Source organism: Chamaea fasciata, unplaced genomic scaffold, assembly GCF_029207755.1.
Source record: "Chamaea fasciata isolate MVZ Bird 193981 ecotype frontalis unplaced genomic scaffold, bChaFas1.0.hap1 SCAF_10, whole genome shotgun sequence".
NCBI classification, from domain to species: Eukaryota; Metazoa; Chordata; class Aves; order Passeriformes; family Sylviidae; genus Chamaea; species Chamaea fasciata.
The window spans coordinates 2,708,573-2,730,478 of record NW_027094095.1 but is presented as its reverse complement, the minus strand read 5'-3'; the positions used below and the strand labels follow the sequence as shown (position 1 = coordinate 2,730,478).

General features: G+C 60.3%; 4 protein-coding genes across 8 annotated transcripts; 3 read left to right on the top strand and 1 right to left on the bottom strand.

The window, feature by feature from the left end:
* Nucleotides 1–3,471: 3,471 nt before the first annotated feature.
* On the bottom strand, nt 3,472–5,992 carry FAM78B (family with sequence similarity 78 member B). Its single transcript, XM_066192042.1, has 2 exons — nt 5,730–5,992; nt 3,472–4,396 (listed from the first exon to the last, which is right to left on the bottom strand). Exons 1-2 carry the CDS (start codon nt 5,990–5,992, stop codon nt 3,874–3,876), a joined length of 786 nt encoding a protein of 261 aa, XP_066048139.1. The 3' UTR covers nt 3,472–3,873.
* Nucleotides 5,993–6,208: 216 nt separating this feature from the next.
* Nucleotides 6,209–10,713, top strand: PLPP6 (phospholipid phosphatase 6). Of its 2 annotated transcripts, none has more exons than XM_066192040.1 (3): nt 6,209–6,312; nt 6,442–6,857; nt 8,671–10,713. In XM_066192040.1, exons 2-3 carry the CDS (start codon nt 6,458–6,460, stop codon nt 9,039–9,041), a joined length of 771 nt encoding a protein of 256 aa, XP_066048137.1. In that variant the 5' UTR covers nt 6,209–6,312; nt 6,442–6,457; the 3' UTR covers nt 9,042–10,713. The 2 variants fall into 2 exon arrangements, with proteins under 2 accessions (XP_066048137.1, XP_066048138.1); XM_066192041.1 differs by having other exon boundaries at nt 6,209–6,317.
* A 694-nt stretch (nt 10,714–11,407) lies between these two features.
* Nucleotides 11,408–16,598, top strand: LOC136294374 (flavin-containing monooxygenase 5-like). Of its 2 annotated transcripts, none has more exons than XM_066192038.1 (9): nt 11,408–11,487; nt 12,830–12,987; nt 13,190–13,378; nt 13,459–13,621; nt 13,859–14,001; nt 14,350–14,549; nt 14,850–15,199; nt 15,522–15,594; nt 15,823–16,598. In XM_066192038.1, exons 2-9 carry the CDS (start codon nt 12,856–12,858, stop codon nt 16,166–16,168), a joined length of 1,596 nt encoding a protein of 531 aa, XP_066048135.1. In that variant the 5' UTR covers nt 11,408–11,487; nt 12,830–12,855; the 3' UTR covers nt 16,169–16,598. The 2 variants fall into 2 exon arrangements, with proteins under 2 accessions (XP_066048135.1, XP_066048136.1); XM_066192039.1 differs by lacking the exon at nt 11,408–11,487 and adding an exon at nt 12,291–12,402.
* Nucleotides 16,599–17,091: 493 nt separating this feature from the next.
* LOC136294373 (flavin-containing monooxygenase 5-like) lies at nt 17,092–21,750 on the top strand. Of its 3 annotated transcripts, XM_066192034.1 has the most exons (8): nt 17,092–17,351; nt 18,446–18,634; nt 18,715–18,877; nt 19,533–19,675; nt 19,892–20,091; nt 20,182–20,531; nt 20,937–21,009; nt 21,082–21,750. In XM_066192034.1, the coding sequence occupies exons 1-8, from the start codon at nt 17,217–17,219 to the stop codon at nt 21,437–21,439; spliced, it is 1,611 nt and encodes a 536-aa protein (XP_066048131.1). In that variant the 5' UTR covers nt 17,092–17,216; the 3' UTR covers nt 21,440–21,750. The 3 variants fall into 3 exon arrangements, with proteins under 3 accessions (XP_066048131.1, XP_066048133.1, XP_066048132.1); XM_066192036.1 differs by lacking the exon at nt 20,937–21,009 and having other exon boundaries at nt 21,082–21,174; XM_066192035.1 differs by lacking the exons at nt 20,937–21,009; nt 21,082–21,750 and adding an exon at nt 20,639–20,910.
* The last annotated feature ends 156 nt before the right edge of the window (nt 21,751–21,906 follow it).

The window sequence follows — 21,906 nt, the reverse complement described above, 5'->3', positions numbered from 1 at the left end:
GTCAGGACAAAGGGGAACAAATCCAATCACCAGACCCAAGGGCTTAAACCAGCAGGGACAGCCACTGATGCCACTGCTGAGGCAGGCAGGGGCTGATTGAAATTCCGCAAATTCCCACCACGGTGCTGCCATGGCCCCAGAGAGACTCAAGCAGACACAAGGTTTGGCTCCAGTACAGCTCGAGTAGTTTTCTTTTAATCCCAGAGAAGTGAAATGCAACATTTTTCGAGTTGGTAATAACATCCAGAGACAGAAGTCCAAGCCCCCTACTCGGTAAAGTCATTTGTGTTTAAGGCACTCTGCAAAACCAGCTTTCCTCTCTTTCTGATCTTCCCCACGCGGCAGCAGAATACCTGGTTTGGTCTGTTCTCCGTAGTGACATTCATCCATCCTGGCTCCTCCCGCCCTCCCAGGGAACTGAGAACAGCAAATCCAGCGGGAGAAGCACCAGGAGGCCGGGTCAGTAAACAGGGATGGGCACGGGAGGGAGCACGGGGCTCCAAGCTTCTGCAGGGAAGGGGGCGAGCACCAGGTGCCCTCCCTGCAGGCACTGGTGTGGTTCCCCTTTGTCTCCCTCACAAAAAAAGAGGATGGGAGCGTGGGGACCCACAAGCACCCCTCCCCAGAGGTGCTCCCAGCAGCACCCCAAAATGCAGGGGGCTGGGTGTGGGGGAGACCCAGCTGCCCCCACTGTGCAGCAGAAATTACCCCCCACCCCGACTTCCAGTTGTCAATAAATAGCAATAAATAACTTAAATAAATAAATAGATACATAAATAAGTGACCCGAGGATGGGAAGGAGGGGAAGGGGCAGCCCAAGGCTCAGGGCATGGGGAGCCTGAGGGTGGGCATTTCCATGAGCTGCCCCTCCCTGAGATAACGGGGTGCTGGTGGGGAAGGGGGGGCACGGGGAAAGCATCCCATGGGGCCAAGCCCAGGGTCTGAGTGCTCACCCCGCCCCAGGGAATGAGCCAAACTCAGACTCATACGTGGGAGCTCTCCCCCACCACCGTCCCTCCTTCCTTTGAGCACCACCAGCCCCAGAGAGCCACTGTCCACCCGGGTGTTAACACCTTTTGCCAACATGCAGAATGGCTGCACGTTTCTGTAAACACTGTTTGCGCACGTTTCTTCGCAAACAATTTTTGCAAACCTTTTTTTTTTTTTTTCCCCTTCTTTTTTAACGGGGAAATGCCCACAAAGACAACCCACACACCAAACCGAGTTAAGTGCATCAAATCCAGCCGTCAGAGGAGCGGGAATGGAAGCCTGGCAGAAGCCTGGAGAGGTGAACACAGGCATGGCCCCAGGGCTCAGCCAACACCTGCCTGCAGGCTGGGGCAGCCCTGGGGCATCAGGCACATGGCTACAGCCAGGCATGGAGCCTGACCCTGGCACCAGGATGTTTCTGACATTCATGGGCACAAATTCAGCCACTGCTGTCTCAGTGTCATGGCATGAGCCGTGTGCCATGGCTCGGACTGGCCAGCAAATCCCAAAAGGTGGCGATGAATTCAACAGCATCCCTGCAGCAGCGTCCCCACTCTCCCAGACAACTGGAGGCACGGTGATGCCACAGCAGCTCCCTGGGCTGACAGCGGCACGCAGCCATTTCCTGTGGGTTTTGGGGAGCTGGCTCACACAGCCTCTGGACACAGCATCCTCTCCCAGCAGGAAGCCCACCTTGGAGCTACCTGTTTGTTGGGGAACCCCTTCCTCTGGCATTTTCGCTCTGATGCTGCCAGAGATGTTCCTGTCCCCCTGGGTCAAAAGTATACACCTGCCTTACTACAAACCAAAAGGTACTTACCCCTCCTCCCCCAGTCCTTAAGGAAAATTGTATTTCAAGTTTCTAAACCCTCTCCACACGAACTTTTTGAGAAACAAAACATCAGCAATGGCAAAAGCTGCCAGCAGTCTCACAGCAGGACAAAACCACAGTCTCACAAGAGCAGGACGTCTTCCCATACCAGCAAAGCTCCCCGTGGGAGCTCTGCTGCAGAAAACACAGCAAACCAAAGCTCAAAGCCCTCTCTCCCTCCAAACCTGCCCCGCAGCAAGGCTGTAGCCCCTGCAAAACCCCGACATAGGCACGGAAAGCAGCAGTTCCCAGCCCAGTGCGAGGCCGGGCGGGAGGAGCAGGAGCGCTGGCCCCGGTGCGGGGAAAGGCGCCAAGGCGTCGAGAGGAAACGCTCCCATACGAGAAACAAATAAAGAACTGGATCAGCAGCAAACGCTGCTGAGGGCAATAAATAGCACGGGGATTTCACAGGGATTTTTGGTCTAAGATGCCTCGGGAGCCCCTGTGCTGGCGGGGCCCGGGGTGCACGGAGGTGTCATCCAGCGCTCCTCCCCAGGCTCTCCTGCCAGCGGGATAGCACATGGAACCATCCCAGCAGGAACGTCCTGCATCCCCAGGGCAGCACAATCCCCCCCAAAGTGTGAAGAAGGCAGGGCTGCGAGCTGGAAGAGCTCCAGGGCTCGTGCTGGGGAGGACAGAGCAGAGAAAGCAGCAAAAGCTGTAACCACCTGCCCAGGAGTGATGGAGCACCCAGGGCGGCAGCAGCAGCAGCTGCAGAGCCATGGTTTATGCCTCTGCTGCAGCTCCAGGGTGACATCCTGGGAACTGCCAGCTGCATCCCACAGCACCGTGCTGCTGCACGGACCAGCCGATGCCAGCCATCCAGGCAGCAAGGAGCGAGGAGAAAGGCAAATAAATCCCCCTGTAACCCCTCCCAAGCACGACAGCAGCAGGAGGCAGCCTCCAGGCAGCACATTCGCCTCCTCCTTCCCGGGCAAACCCAGGCCTGCCCTGAACAGCCTCCACTCACATCCCTGCCTTCCACAGAGCTTGGAGAGTTACAAGGCATGCCGTCCCCTCCACTGGTGGCCCGGCCGGTAGCCACCCTGCTCCGTGGGTGGCTGGGGAAGAGGTCTCCATGTGAGCCAGCATTTGCGTGGAAAATGAGCAAGCACCCAACTTCTAGCAAGAGAGCATGGTCTGCAGTGAAGCAAAGCGAGTCCAGGGGTACCTCGGAGCTGGTTTGGGTACCACACACACAGAGCACCTGGGCTGGGAGATTTCTCCCGATTTCTCACTCGTCTGAGAATCGGTTCTGCTTCCGTAAGAGAAGGGTCGGCGGGACTTGGGAGGGGAGGCTGAGGAGCTGCAAAGACTTAGTGCACCTTAAAAAAAAAGGACATCTAACCTGCCCTTAGACCTCACTCCAAGACGGAAAAGACCTATGGCATCTCCTACACTCACAACTACTCCAAACACACCCAGACGCATGCAAAACGTGTCCCGCTCCCCCCGGGCTGCAGAGAGCCCCTCCGGGGCAGTGGCACCGGCCAGCACCGGGCTCTGCCCAGCCCCCGGCGCTGCCCGGTCCCACCCCGCCGCCCGCCCTCCCGCCCGGAGCCAGCGGGCAGGCGAGGGGTGGATTATGGACCTGAAATGCATAGGTATGGACACGGCAGGGACACAGGGGACGGGCACCGCAGCAGCCCCCGCTGCCAGCAGGCACAGCCTCCGCTTCTCCCTCCGGCTGGGTGGGAAGCAGCATTTGCTACGGGCACAGTTCGACCACACTCGTGCTCCTCGCGCTGCCCCGCAAGGAAAGACGAGTCCTTTATGTCAGACAGCCTCTGTGCCAGCTGCAAGTACTCGATTCTGCTTCCTGGGAAATCCTCCAGCTCAGCAAACCCTCTTCTGCACCCTTGTGCCAGCCAGGCTCTACTTCTGACCGAGGAGGAGCCACGTTTCCAACCACAACAACAAAGGCAGGAGGAGAACCCGAGAGGTCTGCTTTGGCTCGGAAACCCTGTTCGCCTGCGGCGGGCTGGGGGCACCCAGGTCCTCACCTGCACGCCCTACTTGGGAGGAATCACCACGATGGGCTGCCCTCGCTTGGGTCTCCACATGAGGACCTGGGCGTCGTTGGCGTTGGGCTTCACTAGTGCGTTTGGTGGGATGGGCTCCATCCTGCTGAGGATCCGCGGCTGCTCCTGCTGAGTCCTGCCCACCAGCCGTGCCCGCTGCCCCAGCAGCTGCATGGGGTCCACCTCAATGTCCACTCGCATCCTCCACTTTATAGTCTGCAAGATGATCTTCTCCTTGGTGGTGGTGTTCATGGCCACGAGCCACGTGGTAAAGCTCTGGTCCCTTTTAATCCTGGTCAGCAGCGGCACGTTACTGTTGCTCACGGGGACGGCCCACGTCACGCTGGGGTAGAAGTTGTCATTCATGCTCACCGAGAACCTGGAGATCTTGTTAGTGGGCCCGACCAGGGTCACGGTTTCTGTGGTGTTTCCATACCAGGGGTAGCTCACTCCATCCGAATCGCTGATGGCTTTTACTCGTCCTTCTCGCAGGTCGGGCAGCTCCCAGCTTGACCTGGTGAAGAGGAAGAGAAAGATGAGCAGGGAAATGACAGCAGCAGTGCCTGGCAAGGGATGGGGAAGGCAGCAGCACAGGGACCCTCAGAGACAAACTCTCAGAGACAACCCAAAGAACACATTCAGCTTCGGTTCCCTAAAGGGAACCCGCACGTCCAGCTCAAGCCTTTGCTCTGCCAACACAATGCCATTTTAATTAACCTGCAATTAAACTCACTGGGCCAAAGCCCACTGCTGAGTCTTTGGGGTCACTCTCTCCTTAATCGGCTCCTGTGCTGGAGAACAACCTTCCCTGTCCACCAGCTGCAGCACCATGAGCAGGGCACCGGCCCAGCCCATCAGCGGCCCCCATCCTGCAGGAGGTCTGCAGCTTTGATGCCTTAAATCCAGACACATACAACAATGAAAGCCCACAATGATGCCTACCACTGGCACGATGAAATCCCTGCAATATGGCTGGGAGGGAGGGGAATTCAGCCAAAACCTTTGCTGCCGGCCATGCTACCAACACCGTGTGGCTACGGCGAGGCCTGCGTGGCAATAACAAGAGAGCAGCTTTGCAGCAGAGGGCCGGGGCCACACTCCAGCCATCCCTCCAGATGATGACCTCCACTCCAACGTCCCCAAGCGTCTCCAGTGCCCCACGCACACCAACCTGTCACGATGCAGGGATGCAGGCAAGCAGCACAAGGACCAGCTGCTCCCCCAGCACCCACAGACCTGTGGCACCAGCAGCAGGAGCCCACCAGTGAGCTGCAGGGCAGACCCCTCTGGACATCTCCCCTCCTGCATCACCCCTTTCCAAAGGCAGAAGACACAGATACGGAGCCAACAGCTTTGCCCTTCGGCATGCCCATGCCGCACGCCCAGCCTTGGGAAAGGCTGTTCACCGGCTGCCACTGCTGCTCAGCACCGCATCCTTTCCCTCTTCTAACACAAGCCACGGGGGCAACTCCCCCGGCGCTGCCCATGCTCGCGTCCCAATCCCAAAGCAGAAATGAAGCTCGGTGGGAGACGGCGGCCGCAAAGCCCTCGGAAGGGCGAGGTGCAGACCAGCGGGATGGTGCGGGAGCCCCTGTGGGGTGCGAGGAGCAGAACTGTGGGCTCGGGGGCTGGGGTGAAGGTGTCGCCCGTGCACGGCTGCGGCTGCAGAGGTGGGGTAGAGGCGCAGCACCCAATGCTGTGCGTGCGGCTCCCGACGCCGGGGGTGCAGCGGCCGGTGCCCGCGGGCGGAGCGGGGCAGGTGCCCGCACCCGCAGCCCACGCCGTCCCCAGCCCGGGCCCGCCCGCGCCCCCACAGCCGTCCCCCCGGGCCCGCCCGCGGTGCTCACACGCCGAGGTCGCTGTAGGTGTTGTAGAACTCCATGTGGTTGCAGGCCTGGATCCAGCCCACCACCCAGGTGTGCCGCCGGGCGATGGGCGGCATGAGGACGCGGGCGGAGGCGCGGAAGTAGGGCGTGCGGTACCGCAGCACCACCGGCGAGCTCTCCTCGATGGCCGTGGCCGCCGGCTCGATGGTGGCCGACACGTCGGACACCACGATCTGCTCGCGGCGCACCCGCGCCTTGCAGGCCACGCTCTGCAGGCACCCCATGGCCGCGGCCGAGCCGCCGTCACCGCGGGCCCGGGGGGGCGGCCGGTCCCGCCGCCGCCCGCCCGCCGCGCATCGCCGGCCGCCGCACGGCGCCCGCACCGGCGCCGGCAGGGCGAAGGCGCCGCCGCGTCTCTTCCGGCCCTCGCCGGCCGCCGTAAGCCGGCCGGGGCGGGCACGTGCGCGCCGGTGGGCGGGGCGCGCCGGGAGCACGGCGACGTCACGGGCGGAAGCGGAACGGGAAGCGGAAGCGGCGCCGGGGCCGCCCGGTGGCGGGGGAAGCGCGGCGGACACGCCGAGAGCGGGGGGACCGGGCCCCGGCGGTGCGGTAGCGCGGGGCGGGGATAACGGGCAGGGCGCGGGGAGGGGGAGAGGGAGACGGCCCCGGGCAGGGTGACATGCTGGGTCCCGAGCGGGCCTGGCAGCGGGTGACCGGCGCCCGCCTCCCGCAGGCCGCCTCCCGTCGCCATGCCCAGCCCCCGGAGCAGCCGCGAGCGACGCGGCGGCAGCGGCGGCCGCCTGGAGTTCCTGTCCCTGAGCCAGCGCGGGCCCGCCGCCCCCGACAGCCCGTCCCGCCGCAAGGAGCCCGCCGGCGCCGCGGCCGCCCCGCTGCCCGAGGAGGACTGCATGAAGCTGAACCCGTCCTTCGTGGGCATCGCCCTCAGCTCCCTGCTCGCCATCGACCTCTGGGCCTCCAAGCGCCTGGGGGTGTGCGCTGGAGAGGGCTCGGCCTGGGGCAGCGCCCGGCCCCTCATGAAGGTCATCGAGGTGTCGGGGCACGGCATCCCCTGGCTGCTCGGAACCTTCTACGGGCTCTGCCAGAGTGACAGCTCGGCGGCCAGGGAGGTGCTGCTCAACCTGCTCTTCGGTGAGGCGGGGGGCTCGCCCGGGGCTCTGCAGGCAGCGGCTGGGGAGGGGGCCCGAGGGATGGGGCGGAGCTGGGTACGCCGGAGCCCCGAAAGCACCCGCTGCTTTTGGGGAATGTGTGCCGCCTCATCTGGGATACCTGGCAGCGGAGGGAGTGACCCCGCAGCTTAAGGGCGTGGTGGCACCGGCACGACTCATCTGTCACCGATGCAACCACGCACTGGGAAACTCCCGACAGCTAAACTGCTCCTGCGGTTACAAAACTCTCTCGGAGCTGGAGCCTCTCTTAGCTCCTCAAGCTTGTCACAGCAGCGCGTTCCAGGTGCAGCTTCCTGGTGTTGAGACACCAGCCCTTTCCCTGAAAAGCTGCTCTGGTGCACAGACGTTCACCCTTGGCTCCCTGCAGGCAGGGCTTTCGTGGATTGTTGTGTAGCAGCCAGTGAGGAAACCTGCTTTAAAGCACGAATTTTAATGCTGCGTGGTGTAGTATTACACACACACACACACAGAGTAGCCTGGGTATACTTAAGGGAATTAGTTTTTGCTTATTTAGAAACTGTAATAGTTGCAGAGCACCAGATCTTCCCAGATTCCCTGTTGTTACTCTTGTATTAAGTTGCAAATAATTAGGATCTCACACTTAGACTTTGAATCGAAATTTGCTTGGTGGGAAACACAGGTTTGCGCATCTTTGTCATCTAGCAGCACATGGTTAAATTAGGGCCCCGCAGCAGAGCTGTGGGAAGGGAGCTGGATGCCTCCAGCCTAACCTCTGCTCCAAGGAGATCTGTCCCAGCACCAGGGCTCTGTCCAGCCCTCAGTGCTCTGGGCAAGAGCCACCCATCTCCCTGGGGATCTGTCCCCGGGCTGCTGCACCCATGTGGGGAAGGAGGATTCCCTCATGTCCAGCTTTAATCTCCCAAATCCTGTGTAGAAAGAGAAAAAACAATCGATCTAGTTTTACATGCAGAAAAAGAAAGAAAATTCGCTCTTAAATGATTAACCAAAGGAGATGAACTGAAGCGACCAAAAGATTTGGTGTCCAGAAAAAAAGTCTTAGGACAAACAGAAGCTGGTCTCTTACACAACATCCCTGGAAGCAGCAGCCCTGGCAGTGAGTGCTGTGCTAAGCTGAGCTAACAGGGATGGAGAAAGCACCCTCTGCCCTACATGAGAAGCTGCTCTTGCCAAATACTGGCTGAACACTTAACACAGGTACTTTGCCTCTTCTATCTCAACACCCTTTAGCTCTCAGGATGCAAGCCGTCATAAATTATCCTTTATTCATCTCTTGAAAACCAAACCCCAGCAGCAGGGAGAAGCTGGACCCTAGGAGCCCTGGCACCACACCAGCTCGGAGCATTTCCCACTGACCTGTGCCACAGTGGAGTGGGTTGATCATTCACCCAGTTGGTTTGACCCCGGTCACCAGGGCAGGCAGCAATGCAGAGTCAGCACTGCCAGGAAGGGAGCTGTGGGGACTTCATGCCTCTGCTGCCTTCAGATTAAGGAGCAGATTGAGCCCCGAGTCATGACAAGATCGGATTTTGCACAGAGAGAGAAGCCCTGGGGTGCAGATAGGCAGAGCCCTGTCAGCTGTGGCAGGCCAAGGGTCTGGTGGTACAGGAGGGGTGTGCGCAGAGGAGTAGAGGTTGAGGATGTGCTCATTCTGCTGCAGGAGGCCAAGAGCAGCTGTGCTCTCCCAGCCTGGGTTTTGCAGCCACGGGGAGAAACATCCAGGCAGCTTTGACAGCTGAGTGCTCCCTTAGCTGACGGTTCTGCTTTCAGTAACCTGCTGTTCCTGTCTCTCCCAGCATTGCTGCTGGACCTGGTGATGGTGGCGGTGGTGAAGGGGCTCGTCAGGCGGCCGCGGCCCACGCACAACAAGATGGACATGTTCGTCACCATCTCTGTGGACAAGTACTCCTTCCCCTCGGGCCACGCCACCAGGGCCGCTCTCGTCTGCCGCTTCTTCCTGCGCCACCTGGTCCTGGCCGTGCCGCTGCGGGTGCTCGTGGTGCTCTGGGCTCTCATCGTCAGCATCTCCCGGGTCATGCTGGGCAGGCACAACATGACGGACGTGCTGTTCGGGCTGCTGCTGGGCTACGAGCTGTACGCCGTGGTGGAGCACTGCTGGCTCTCCCCGGCCACCGCGCCCGCCCTCTTTGCGCTCTGGAGCCACTGACCGGCCGCTGGCTTCGGCACAAAGCGGGGGCCGAGCGCTGCTGTTCTGAGCACGCACAGGGAGGGGATTCCGGCACTCGAACTGGCATCCTAAACCCCATCAGTCCGGCCAAGGCTTCTACACGAGCGGTGCTGCAGGCTCCAGGGCCTGCACTCAGATGTCTGGTGCTGTCCTGCCCGCCTGGTTGGCTGTCAGGCAGGAACTGCGCTAACGGTTCTCTGGTGACCAAAACGAGTCTCTGCAGAGCCTGGGGAGGGCTCAGCACACCCATCCGGCAGCTCACTGCTAATACTGTGACTCTGCATGCTCTCGCTGGGCACCCGCAATAGCCCATGGTGTATGTGGTAGCTGTGACTTTGCAGAGGTTTCTCTACAATCACCCCTGTATCTGTATCCCATAAATACACTGATCATGCTGCTGTAGTAAACATACCCTGCCCAGCCTTCTCTACAATACCTGCCTGGAGGGGACCCACCGGTGTCTGTCCTCAGGGTCAGAAAGAGCTTTGCTCCCTAAACAATCTCTTCCCTATTGCTCTCAATTTAAGTGCTGCACTAAGGCTAGATGCTGAGCACATGGCTCCCAGAGCCATAGGGAAAGGATAGTGGTACTGAAGGGTTGATCATCCAGTGGGCAACAGGGTAAGCAGCTCCCGGCAACAGTCTGCTCCTGAAGCTCTTCTCCAGAGCTTCCCAGTTCCTTTTCTTTCCACAGGGTTTTCAGTTTCTCAGGGGGTACAACGCACTCCCAGCAATTCTGATCGATAGCATATTCCAGGCTGCAGAGAGAGTCCTGCAGAGCCAGCCCCTTCCCACAGCCCAGAAATACACCCAGCCCCGGGTCTGAGCCTTGCTTGCACCTCCTGCAGCAAGAGGCCCTGGCTCTGCCAATCACCACCACAGCTCCCCGTGCTCCAGGCAGCCTGGCTCTCCTCCCCTGGCACCACTGGCAGCCTGTTTTTCCCAGAGGGCTGCTGGTCCTTGGCAGAAGGGGACCACAAGGAGCCTCTATAATGAGCTAGGGCTGAGACTGAGCCAGAAAATCATAGAACACATTTAATCAGGGACCACAACCAGGAAGGGAGTGGGGGCTCTAGACTGAGCTCAAATAATCAGCTTAAACAGTGCTCCTGGCATGTGGGTAGAGGGATTGGGCCCAGGTGAAGCTCTTTGTGGTCACTGAGGTCTATTAGTGCACTCAGGTCCTGGAAAACACCAATTAAGTCGTATTAAGACCAGGCAGTGTTTAAGTGTGCTGTTCTCCTGGGTGGAGTGTGCAGGAGCAGCCTGATGGCTGCTGGTGCGAGCCCCTTGTCACTGTCAGTTGTACAGGGGCTGAAATGGAAGTGCTTGACAGGGTTCCCCTGGAGCTGAGCCCTGACCCCCTGACAGGGTGAACCAGTGAAGCTTCCAGGTTTGGGTTGATGTTGCAGTCGCCAAAAAATAATCCCCGGGTTGCCTGCAAGCCTGGCAGCCAGCTGGGCCAGTCCAGCATTTGCACAGCAGCACCAGGACATTCTGGCCAGCCCTCCTGCCCCAAGGCAGAGACCAGCCCTGTGGTGGCTGTGGGAGCACAGGCAGGCGGCACACTATGCGTGGGCAGGGCTTCTTGTGCTGTGCCAAATCATCTTTGCTCTACCTTCTCCAAAACATGGTGTGTTTTTTGTGTGCACTTAGTGTCTGTTCTTAGAGCTGTTGTGGTATTCCTCTCTACGTCGTGGAGGGTACAGTGCCAACCTGTGCAGCTGTGGCTCCCACACATGTGTGTGCCAAAACGTTGCTCTTGACTCACTTGCACAACACTAGTAGCACCCACCATCACCACTGCACAGCCCTGCTGGGTCACAGGCTGCCTGGCCATCCTCTCACCTCTTCTATGTTTCTCTCCAGCTCCGCCAGAGAGACCTTTGCTCTCCTTCTGTGCTTGTCACTTGTCACTGCTCCTCCAAGCATGGGTGCAACCCACTGTGGGACAGAGGAGTTTTCTGCTCCACTTGTCCCGTGGCATTTCTGCCCACTGTGGAAGCCCAGAGCAGACACTGTACAGCAGACGCTGCTGTGCACACTCTACATTCTGGGTGCTTGCCAGGTATGGGGAACTGGGATTTTCCATAGATATCAACCAACCAAATACCAACCTAGACCAAAATATGTCATGACCCCAGTGCCTGACAGCACAGTTTGTCTGTAGTGAGTCCAGCTACAGGGGGGTGAAGTCCAGGGCTATGCAGCCTGTAGGGAGAAGGACAAATTCAAAGGCAACCTGCACAGAGGTCTCATAGCACAGCAGCGTGGTGGAGAGCTCAGAGACCTCTCTGTACCCTGTTGCCCTCGGGCAGTCTGTGCAGAGCTTGCAAAAGAGCCAGAAGCCAGCTGACAGCGGAGCAGGAACAGTGGCACTGCCAGTGCTGCCACCTCTCCATTCCTGTGCTGTATCCCTTGCTTGGTAAGATGCTTTTGATGCTTTTGGACAGGAAGGCACAGAGTGTGGGTTGGCAGCTCAGCACCTCTGCCCCAGGCAGAGATCAGCCCTTGCCAACAGCAAGGGATAGAAAGGGCTTTATTAAGCTTACTGCAAACATACCCTGAGTTTTACAAGGTTAAAACCATTTCAGCTGCAGCGCTTGGCCCCTATGCCTTGCTCAGCTCTACAGTAAAGTTCTCTGGATGTGGAAGAGCAAATTTCCCCTGCAGGTCTCGGGGGCTGTCTGGCTGCGAGTGTGCCAGTTTGGATCCACCTGGTCCGTGCCTCGTGCTGTGAGGCTCAACCTTTTCCTTACTGGTCCCACCATCCTCACACCAGGGACACCCCAACAGCCTGGTGCACCTCACACCGGGCTTCCACTTGCCCCAAGGACTCTGCTAGCCCAGGAGTGAGCCGTGGCTATAGGGACACTGTGCCGATACCCCCAGCCCAGTGTCACAGGGGATGTGGGTGATACAGTGCCGGCTGCCACTGGAGCAGCCAGAGCCGTGTGTCACCCCGGGTACCAGGATAACCGGGCGTGGGCTGATCCTGATAATCGTAGGGTAGAAGTCCAGGGCAGCGTTTGTTTACCAAGCACGCAGCCACAAGGCTCGGCCGTGTGCCCGCGCAGCGCCCGGGATGACTCCTCAGGCCAGCCGAGGCTGCGGCGACGCCGCTGCCGGAGCAGGCACGCCGGCGGGCGGGAGCCAGCCGGGTTCTGGCTTCCTCCCCCGTGGGAGGAGTGACGGAGGGGGAGGCCCCGCTCCCGGACGCTGCACGCCATAAAGCCAGGCCGAGGGCCGGCGTCACGGGTTGGGGCACGCCGGCAGAGACCCTCGCTCGGCTCCAAGCCTGTTGCCAGCCTTCCCTGGGCTGCTCATCCCACGGCCGCAGGTCGGTGAAGGGTGTCCCCCGAGCTGCAGGCATCGGGACAGCACAACAGGAATCCACCCGGGGAAGGGAGAGGGCAAAGGGCAGGCAGAGGGGCTGTCACCCACCCGGGAGGGAGCCGTCGGTCCCCACAGCAGGGCACAGCACTTCTGGGCACCTCCATCGCCGGGACTTAGCGTGGGCAGGGAGATTTTGAGGCTCCCTGACACTCGGTAGGATTTCTCCTCCGGGCATCCAGAGGCCCACGGTACACTACAGTAGTGCAAAACCCCGCGCTGGTCAGGTCCGAACCTGGTGGGGGACAGCAGTGGCTTTACAAACTTTGGAGGGACTGCCTCTCCTGCTTGGGACCTCTTTGGTGCACCAGGGTCAAAGTCTTGCACGGTTCCACCCCTGGCTGCTCAGCCCCGCTGTCCGACGCTGTCCCCAGGCAGAGACCCGGTGGCGAAGCGCGGCATGGCAAAGAAGGTGGCCATCATCGGCGGGGGCAGCAGCGGGCTGTGCGCCATCAAAGCCTGCCTGCAGGAGGGGCTGGAGCCCGTCTGCTTCGAGAGGACCGGCGACATCGGAGGCCTCTGGAGGTTTGAGGTAAACCCCGCTGGCCACGTGGCCTGCTTGGGGTCAGCACGGTGACCCTCAGGGGTCAGTGGTGGCTGATGGGGTGGCAACCAGCCACAGTGGGATCCTCTGGGTGAGACAGGAGCTCCATGAAAAGGAGCACGTCACCAGCCCCAGCCATCCTTCCCCATCATTCCCCCGGCCAGCGCTGAGCCGTGCCCCGCTCCCACAGGAGCGCCCCGAGGACGGCCGTGCCAGCATCTACCGCTCCGTCATCATCAACACCTCCAAGGAGATGATGTGCTTCAGCGACTTCCCCATCCCCGAGGACTTCCCCAACTACATGCACAACTCCAAGATCATGGACTACTTCCGCATGTACGCCCAGCACTTCGACCTGCTCCGCCACATCCGCTTCAGGGTGAGAGCTGGGGCCCGAGGGGGAGGCGGCGGCGGGAACGGGGGGCACGGGGTGCCTGACACCGCTCCCCCTGCGCCCAGACCAGCGTGTGCCACGTGTCCAAGCGCCCCGACTTCGCCAGCAGCGGGCAGTGGGAGGTGGTGACGGAGAGCGAGGGGAAGCAGGAGGCGGCCGTCTTCGACGCCGTGCTGGTGTGCAGTGGGCACCACACCGACGCACACCTCCCGCTCAGTTCCTTCCCAGGTATGGACCTGTATGTTTCAAGACACTCTTGAAAGCTGGTCCATGCCAGTCCCTATTCTCCCTGCTGCTTTCCCTCCTGGCCCCAGCATTTCCCTGCCTTGCTTTGACTCCAGCAGTGCTTCTGTGTTCCCCAGGAGTGGTTTGGTGGGGCAAGGGAGCATCTCCAATCTTGGGGGGGGGAGGGGAATCTACCAACCTGGCACCAGGAAGCCAAGCATCCCTCCTCCCTGCTCACAGGAATTGAGAAATTCAAGGGCCGCTACCTCCACAGCCGAGACTACAAGGATGCTCAGGCTTTCACAAACAAAAGGGTTGTTGTCGTCGGGATCGGGAATTCAGGGTCTGACCTGGCTGTGGAGATCAGCCAAACAGCCCAGCAGGTAAGCAGGAGTAGGGTCCCGGCGGGCAGGATTGTCCCTGTGGGACACAGTCAGCTCTGCAGGGACACCAGGAGCAAGGCACTTGCACAGGTGCTGCTCTGTGCCTGCACTCACTGTGTTTGGCAATTCTGGCTACAGCCAATCCCAGCTGCCAGGAAACTGAGGCTTGGTCCCACTCCCCAGTGAGATGCCAGTCACCAGCTCCCTCTGCCCTCTGGGTCTTGACCCAGTTCTTGGGTAGCAAAAAACAGAGTGATCCCACGGCAAGGCCATGTCCCCTGCAGGGCAGCTCTCCCAGGACCATCACTGTCTTCAAGAAGTGATCCTTCTTCTTCCTTCCCTGTCCAGGTCTTCCTCAGCACCCGCCGGGGTGCGTGGATCCTCAACCGCGTTGGAGATCAGGGCTACCCCATTGACACCATCTTAACCACCCGCATAAAGACATTCCTGCAGGGGCTGCTCAGCTCATCCGTGGCATGTGACTACATGGAGAAGAAGCTGAATGCCAGGTTCGACCACTCACGTTATGGCCTGAAGCCAAAGCACAGGTATCAGCAAACACTCCCCCCCTGCCCAGAAGGGATCGTCTGCCTCCCTCTGTGTCCTGCCCCACTTGGCCATTCCATGCTCCCTGTGCTTGGACTGGGTTATTAGTTTTGTTGTGCCCAGGCAGTGCTTGAGGGAGCCACCACTGCCCCTTCCAAGGACTCTTGGAGACAGCAGTGCAGGGGCAGCTGCCGAGCATCCCTGGGGATGAACATTCCCAGAGCAGGAAGCAGCAGCTGGGGCAGGACACTGAGCAGAAACATTCCCTTCCCACTGCCCTAACAGCTCCTTGCACCTTCCAGGGTCCTTCACCAGCACCCGACCATCAACGATGACCTGCCCAACCGCATCATTTCGGGCAGGGTGCGGGTGAAGCCGAACATCCAGGAGTTCACAGAGACGTCTGCCATCTTTGAGGACGGCACCAGGGAAGATGTCGATGCCGTAGTTTTTGCTACGGGATACAGCTTCTCCTTCCCATTCCTTGAGGGCTGTGTGAAGGTGGTGGAGAACCAGATTCCCCTGTACAAATTCATGTTCCCCCCTGATCTGGAGAAGCCAACGCTGGCTTTCATCGGCCTCATCCAGCCCCTGGGTGCCATCATGCCCATCTCAGAGCTCCAGTGTCGCTGGGCCACCCGTGTCTTCAAAGGTAAGTCAGGCAAACCTGCCCTGTGGATGAAGCCCTGGAGTGAGGACGGATGGTGTGCAGCCACGTTGAAAAGGCAGCAGCTGGTTGTGCCATCCCAGCCATGGTGATGCCATGGCTGCCTTGAGGCTGTCACGGTGAGATGGCCACTTCTCTGAGAGGCACAGGGACATCCATACCCTGAGCTCCATGGGCTGCTCCTTCCCATTCTGAGGCACTCAGACACGCCTCAGGTGCCAGACCACACACCACAGCAGTGCTGGCAGAGGCACAGCACCCGGGCAAGGGCAGCACCACAAGGGCTGCTGTGTGTCATCCTCCCCAGGGCTGAACGTGCTGCCCCAGCGGCATGACATGGAGGCTGACATTGAGCAGAAGAAAGAAGTGATGGCAAAGCGGTAAGATCCCTGCGGTAGCACCAAGGGGCTGCCTTCAGCACAGCTGCTTATGGGCATCCATGCTGTCCCGTGGACGTGTCCTGGCACATTTGTGTGTGCCAACAGAGGGCAGGGACGTGGCTGGCCACACTACCCACAGTCCAGTCTGTCCAATACCACCTTCCTGGTGTGCAGGGCATCTTCCAGCTCTGCTTCCAGCACCTACCTGCCCTTCCTCCCTGCCCACAGGTACGTGAAGAGCCAGCGGCACACCATCCAGGTGGATTACATCCCCTACATGGACGAGCTCGCCTGCCAGCTGGGGGTCAAGCCCAACGTGCTCACCCTGTTCCTCACAGACCCCAGGCTGGCCATGGAGGTGGCCTTCGGTCCCTGCACGCCGTACCAGTACCGGCTGCGGGGCCCGGGCGCCTGGGCAGGTGCCAGGGAGGCCATCCTCACCCAGCAGCAGCGCATCCTCAAGCCCCTGCAGACACGACATGTGGAAGAGAGCACCTCAGCCCCTGCCGTGCCCCTCATCTTCAAGCTGGTCGGGGCTGTGGCCATCCTGGCAGCTCTTTTTGCTTACTTGTAGGTGCCCTGCAAGAGCAGGAAGGGAGGCTTTGCAATATGCTGTGGGACTGGCTGGCCACACCTGCCCCTTGGCAGCCTGTGCACCCCAGTGGTGGCAGAAACCTGCTTCCTGCCTAGCATGGCCCATCTCTGGCCACAACATGAGCTAGGGATGCACAGAACCTCCCCAGCTGCCGAAATCATGCTTGGGGTCCTGCTCTGCACCTCCCCTTGGGGCGTGCTGTCATGGACAGAGGAGGAAACCCATTCACTGCAGGCTAAATTCCAGTCCCTCTCAGCCAGCGCTCCGGGCTTTTCTGTCCCCTGTAACCCGGCCACGCTGATTTCGCCACATGCACCCCAGAGCTAAGCAGCAAAGGCACAGCACACTTTCTATGTGGATAAATGCAATAAACAGCCAAGCGTCTGTCCTGTTACTGACACAATCACAACCCTCTGTGTGCTGTGGGAATGCTCACGGGTTTGAGATTGGCTTCGCAGCACTGGCCCACTACATGGGCTGATGTGCACACACGTTCCACAGCAAGACAGCCTCTCTCAAGGTGTGTGCCACCCCAGCGGGTTCTGGCGGTCACAGCGGGATGGCTCAGTGCCACCATGGTCACCTGCATGCAGCCCCTGCAGAGGGTGGCTGGGTGGGCTGGGGACCTAGAGTGGGTAAAGGATGGGGGTCCTGTCCATCATATGCCTGGGCTGGTCACACCAGTTTGTTTTCCATGCCACAACCCGCTGAAATCAGAAGCGCAGCCACATCACTGCCCTGCCCAGGAAGTCCCGGAGCAATGTTGGCATCATTAAGCGCTTACAGAACTTAATGTGCCTCTTGCAGAGGTTAGGCACAGGCAGGGGGTGTGGCAGGGTGGTGGGGGAAACCTGTAGATCATGTCTGGAAGAAACACATCTTGTGACTCCTCAGCCGCCCACAGGACGCACAGGGGTAGTCACCCTCAAAAAGAGCAGCACCAGGCAGCCTCCCTTGAGGGACACACCTGGCTCTGCAACTCCCAGCCAGTTTCTCCAGCATCCCTGCCACCACCACACCGTGGGACATGGCTGCCCGGAGAGTAGCCATCATTGGTGCCGGTGCCTCTGGCCTGTGCGCCCTGAAATGCTGCCTGGATGAGGGGCTGGAGCCCACCTGCTTTGAGCGAAGCAAGGACATCGGGGGGCTCTGGCGCTTCGAGGTAAGCCCCACGCAGCTCGCCTGCTCCGTGGCAGCAGCATGGATGGGTTTGGGATCGGCCCTTGGCACAGAACAATGCACCACTCCCCTGCTTTGCGTGCATGCAAAAGCAGGCAGGTTAACAAGGAGAACCACAGGAAAATAAAGCTGATCTGGCAGCGTGTGCCAGGCATGTAGGACTCAACTCCGGCACACCAGCAGGATAAAGCCTCCCCAAGGACTCCATGGCTTGCTCCCCCAGCTCAGACTTCCCCTCTCCCATGCTTCCCTTCCCAGTTTCATCCACACCTTCCTCTGTTTTGCTCTTGGTCACCTCTCCCCCCTTTCCTACCTATCTTGTCCTATCTGACTGCACTGTCTGTCCCTGTCCCGCCCAGCCCTTTCCTGGAATTACGGTTGCTCCTGTCCTGCTTCTGTGCCACTTGCCCACACAGAGACACCACATGCTGTCTTCTCTGTGCCTTGGCTCTCCCTGCCCTGGGACAATCCTGGAGCTCGTCTCTGCCCCCACCTAATGAGGCTGCTGACTTTTATCCCATGGACCCACCAACAAGACGACCAGTGTTCCCACCATGCCCTGGGGGGACACAGGTGGCACCATGCCAGAGTGGGGTCTGGGGTGGATCTGTCACAGTCTGCTAGTTCTACCTAGGATGGGTCAAGGACAGGGTTGGTGGGGCAGAACCAGAGCAGCAGCATCCAGTTGCTGAGGCACAGACCTGGTAAGCAGGAGCAACCACTCAGCAGGAACCATGGAGCTGGCTCCACAACCGGCAAGACCTAATATGGCAGCCAGGGCAAGGGCACCACAGGAGCTTTGAGAATACACTGCCTCATAGGGGCAGAGCGGAGGTGGGGAAACCGAGGCACATGACCACCATGACCCAATGTCACCACTCCTTGGCTCCCGCCAGTCCAGAGCTACATCCGTTTTTTGGGGTGGGAGGCCTCAACCATAGGAGAGTGCTGGGTGCAGGAATGGGTGCTATAACAACCTGTGGCTTAATCCTGCACCCACGGGGGAGGTGCCAGGCAGGGCAGGTAGGCAGCCCATCATTCCCCCGGCCAGCGCTGAGCCGTGCCCCGCTCCCACAGGAGTGCCCCGAGGACGGCCGTGCCAGCATCTACCGCTCCGTCATCATCAACACCTCCAAGGAGATGATGTGCTTCAGCGACTTCCCCATCCCCGAGGACTTCCCCAACTACATGCACAACTCCAAGATCATGGACTACTTCCGCATGTACGCCCAGCACTTCGACCTGCTCCGCCACATCCGCTTCAGGGTGAGAGCTGGGGCCCGAGGGGGAGGCGGCGGCGGGAACGGGGGGCACGGGGTGCCTGACACCGCTCCCCCTGCGCCCAGACCAGCGTGTGCCGCGTGTCCAAGCGCCCCGACTTCGCCGGCAGCGGGCAGTGGGAGGTGGTGACGGAGAGCGAGGGGAAGCAGGAGGCGGCCGTCTTCGACGCCGTGCTGGTGTGCAGTGGGCACCACACCGACGCACACCTCCCGCTCAGTTCCTTCCCAGGTACTGCCTGTGGGCTGCTCGCCTGCTCCCTGACATCCCTAAATGCCTTTGCAGTTTAACACACCAGGTGGGATTGCATGAGTGTCCAAAGCATCCTGCTGGCAGATGTCACTACTGCCAGTGTGCCTCTCCCACCTGAGACGGGCTCCCTTCCCATGTTGCTGCCCAAGCACCCGCAGGGCTCTCCGTCTCCTCACTAAGGCTGGAGGGCTCAGCACCGGTGGTGGTCTTGCCTCTGGGTGCCACAGTAAAATGTCTGGAGAGCTTTCAGCTGCGGAGACCCTCTTTGGCTGGGAAACAGGCCGGAGCACACTGTCACCAGGGTCTGACAAGATGGCACAGACCCTGGTTGTTCCTCTACTGGAAATGCGTGGCACCAGACAGGACCTGCAGCAGAATTTTGGGATGTAAGCATGGAATTCTCTAACCCAAGCCAGACTAGTCCCAAAGACAGAGCAGGATGCTCAGGGCTATGCTGAGAATCTTCCATGCTGGTGATGCCACCACCTCTCTGGGCACTACCCCAAGGCTGCAGGACTCCTGTTGGTCACACTGACCCTAAGCTAGTTCCCAAAACACACCACCAGCCTGAGTAAGGCACAGCCACCCTCCTGCTCCACATCCCAGCCCAGCATGGCTTCCCTTTCTCTTCCAGGGCTGGAAAAGTTTGAGGGTCGGTACCTGCACAGCCGGGACTACAAGAGCCCTCAGCCCTTTCTGGGAGAACGGGTGGTCGTGGTTGGCGCTGGGAATTCAGGCATCGATATCGCAGTGGAGCTGAGCCATGCAGCCAAGCAGGTGTGCTGGGAGAGCTCACAGGGATGGGATCCCCCACCACCCCTGTGGGCTCCCCTCCCTCCAGCACCTGGCCACAAGCATCCTGTCCCCTCTCAAGGGGGGTGGCTATTGTGGTCGCAGCAGCCGTGCTGCCTTTGCTGTCCCCGGAGCACAGCAGAGGCCCAGCCCAGTCTGAGGATGCTGCCGTGCCACCACCTCTCATCACCTTCCTTCCAGGTTTTCCTCAGCACCAGGCGTGGGTCCTGGGTGCTGCACCGGGTGGCAGACAGTGGCTACCCCTTTGATTTCAGCTACATCAGTCGCTTCACGCAGCTCCTCCAGAACCTGCTGCCTCCAAATATCACCAGTTTCTTCCTGGAGCGGCAGCTGAACGCCCGCTTTGACCATACACTCTATGGCCTAAAGCCCAAGCACCGGTGAGCGCCCCAGCAGCACCCCAGGGACCTGCTCCAGCAATGCCCATCCCCCTTGCCAGGGCCTCAGTGAGGTCTGTCTGTGCCTTCCAGGGTCCTTCACCAGCACCCGACCATCAACGATGACCTGCCCAACCGCATCATTTCGGGCAGGGTGCGGGTGAAGCCGAACATCCAGGAGTTCACAGAGACGTCTGCCATCTTTGAGGACGGCACCAGGGAAGATGTCGATGCCGTAGTTTTTGCTACGGGATACAGCTTCTCCTTCCCATTCCTTGAGGGCTGTGTGAAGGTGGTGGAGAACCAGATTCCCCTGTACAAATTCGTGTTCCCCCCTGACCTGGAGAAGCCAACGCTGGCTTTCATCGGCCTCATCCAGCCCCTGGGTGCCATCATGCCCATCTCAGAGCTCCAGTGTCGCTGGGCCACCCGTGTCTTCAAAGGTAAGTCAGGGCAGTAGGGCAGGTTGGGGGATGCAGCTGGGCTCCCCCAGCCACGCCAAGACTGAGTTGTTGCTGGTGGTATTCCCTCATATGCTGCCTCTCCACAGACAGCTTTTTACCCTCCTTTTGCTTCTTCATGAGGAAAAACCTCGCTTTGCATTTTTCTACGGCTCTTGCACTGTTGTTCTCTTGTGGAGGCCACTAACTGGTCCTCTTGCCTGCAACCACATTCTCCCTTTCCTCTCCCGCTGTCGCTTTCTTCACCCATGTCTCCCACTTTGCTCCTGATGTGGCGGCACACCCCAAAAGCCCCACGTGCAAGCAGAGGCCAGGCTGGGCTGCAGAGCCATCCAGACTACGGCAGGAGCACAGCCCACGCTCCAGCTCCAGCCTCCTTTTGCCCAGGGCTGCAGGGCCTGCCGCCGCCCGCCGACATGCTGGCTGAAATCACACGAAGCAAGCAGAGAATGGCTGAGCGGTAAGGCCCCTGCGCAGCACCGCCCTGCCACCCTTACCCCGCTGCCCCCGTGTCAACCCCTCCTGCCCACAGGTACGTGAAGAGCCAGCGGCACACCATCCAGGTGGATTACATCCCCTACATGGACGAGCTCGCCTGCCAGCTGGGGGTCAAGCCCAACGTGCTCACCCTGTTCCTCACGGACCCCGGGCTGGCCATGGAGGTGGCCTTCGGTCCCTGCACGCCGTACCAGTACCGGCTGCGGGGCCCGGGCGCCTGGGCGGGTGCCAGGGCCGCCATCCTCACGCAGCAGCAGCGCGTGGTCCGGGCCCTGCAGCCGCGGGCCAGCGGCCGCCCTGCCCGCCCCAGCGCCGCGCCCCACGTGCTCACGGTGCTCTTCAGCATCGGCATGATCGTGGCCACCCTCGTCTACGTCTCGCTCTCTCCTTAGCCTAAAGGGAAAGAGCGGGTCCTGCCGGCAAACTCCTTTTCCCCGGGGCTGCTGTCTGTCGTCTCTCTCTAGCCGTGCCGGAGCAAGGAGGGAGTCGTTCCTTGAAGGTGCAGCCTCATCTCCTGCGCCTTCCCTTTGTGGTACCACCAAGTCTGGTCACGGGCTGCTCTGGGAACAGCTCCCTAAATCCTGCCCCGGCAGCCCCACGAGCTCTATCTATGGGTTGAGTCAGCGTGGTGGGGAAACGGGGAACGTGCCCAGGCGGGGCGCTTCGGGAAAGGGCAATAAAGCTCGTCCCCGTGCCGCGGAGACCAGAGAACTATAGTGCCTGGCTGCGTCAGTTTGTGGGGGCCATCCCGGGGCTCCGGCCGGCCCAGGGGCAGCCCCCGGCCCGGCCCTGCCCGCAGCAGCCATGGCGGCCGGCGGCTGAGGCGCCGCCCCGCGCCATTGCCCGCAGCAAAGATGGC

What these genes read in the sequence shown, in the direction of transcription:
- FAM78B (XM_066192042.1), bottom strand. Translation starts at nt 5,992, where the DNA reads ATGGGGTGCCTGCAGAGCGTGGCCTGCAAGGCGCGGGTGCGCCGCGAG. An exon ending in ACCTACAGCGACCTCGGCGT is followed by an intron (nt 4,397 to 5,729) that starts GTGAGCACCGCG and finishes CCTCTTCACCAG; the next exon opens with GTCAAGCTGGGAGCTGCCCG.
- PLPP6 (XM_066192040.1), top strand. Translation starts at nt 6,458, where the DNA reads ATGCCCAGCCCCCGGAGCAGCCGCGAGCGACGCGGCGGCAGCGGCGGC. An exon ending in GCTGCTCAACCTGCTCTTCG is followed by an intron (nt 6,858 to 8,670) that starts GTGAGGCGGGGG and finishes TGTCTCTCCCAG; the next exon opens with CATTGCTGCTGGACCTGGTG.
- LOC136294374 (XM_066192038.1), top strand. Translation starts at nt 12,856, where the DNA reads ATGGCAAAGAAGGTGGCCATCATCGGCGGGGGCAGCAGCGGGCTGTGC. An exon ending in TCCGCCACATCCGCTTCAGG is followed by an intron (nt 13,379 to 13,458) that starts GTGAGAGCTGGG and finishes CCCTGCGCCCAG; the next exon opens with ACCAGCGTGTGCCACGTGTC. An exon ending in CCCGCTCAGTTCCTTCCCAG is followed by an intron (nt 13,622 to 13,858) that starts GTATGGACCTGT and finishes CCCTGCTCACAG; the next exon opens with GAATTGAGAAATTCAAGGGC.
- LOC136294373 (XM_066192034.1), top strand. Translation starts at nt 17,217, where the DNA reads ATGGCTGCCCGGAGAGTAGCCATCATTGGTGCCGGTGCCTCTGGCCTG. An exon ending in GGGGGCTCTGGCGCTTCGAG is followed by an intron (nt 17,352 to 18,445) that starts GTAAGCCCCACG and finishes CCGCTCCCACAG; the next exon opens with GAGTGCCCCGAGGACGGCCG. An exon ending in TGAGCCATGCAGCCAAGCAG is followed by an intron (nt 19,676 to 19,891) that starts GTGTGCTGGGAG and finishes CCTTCCTTCCAG; the next exon opens with GTTTTCCTCAGCACCAGGCG.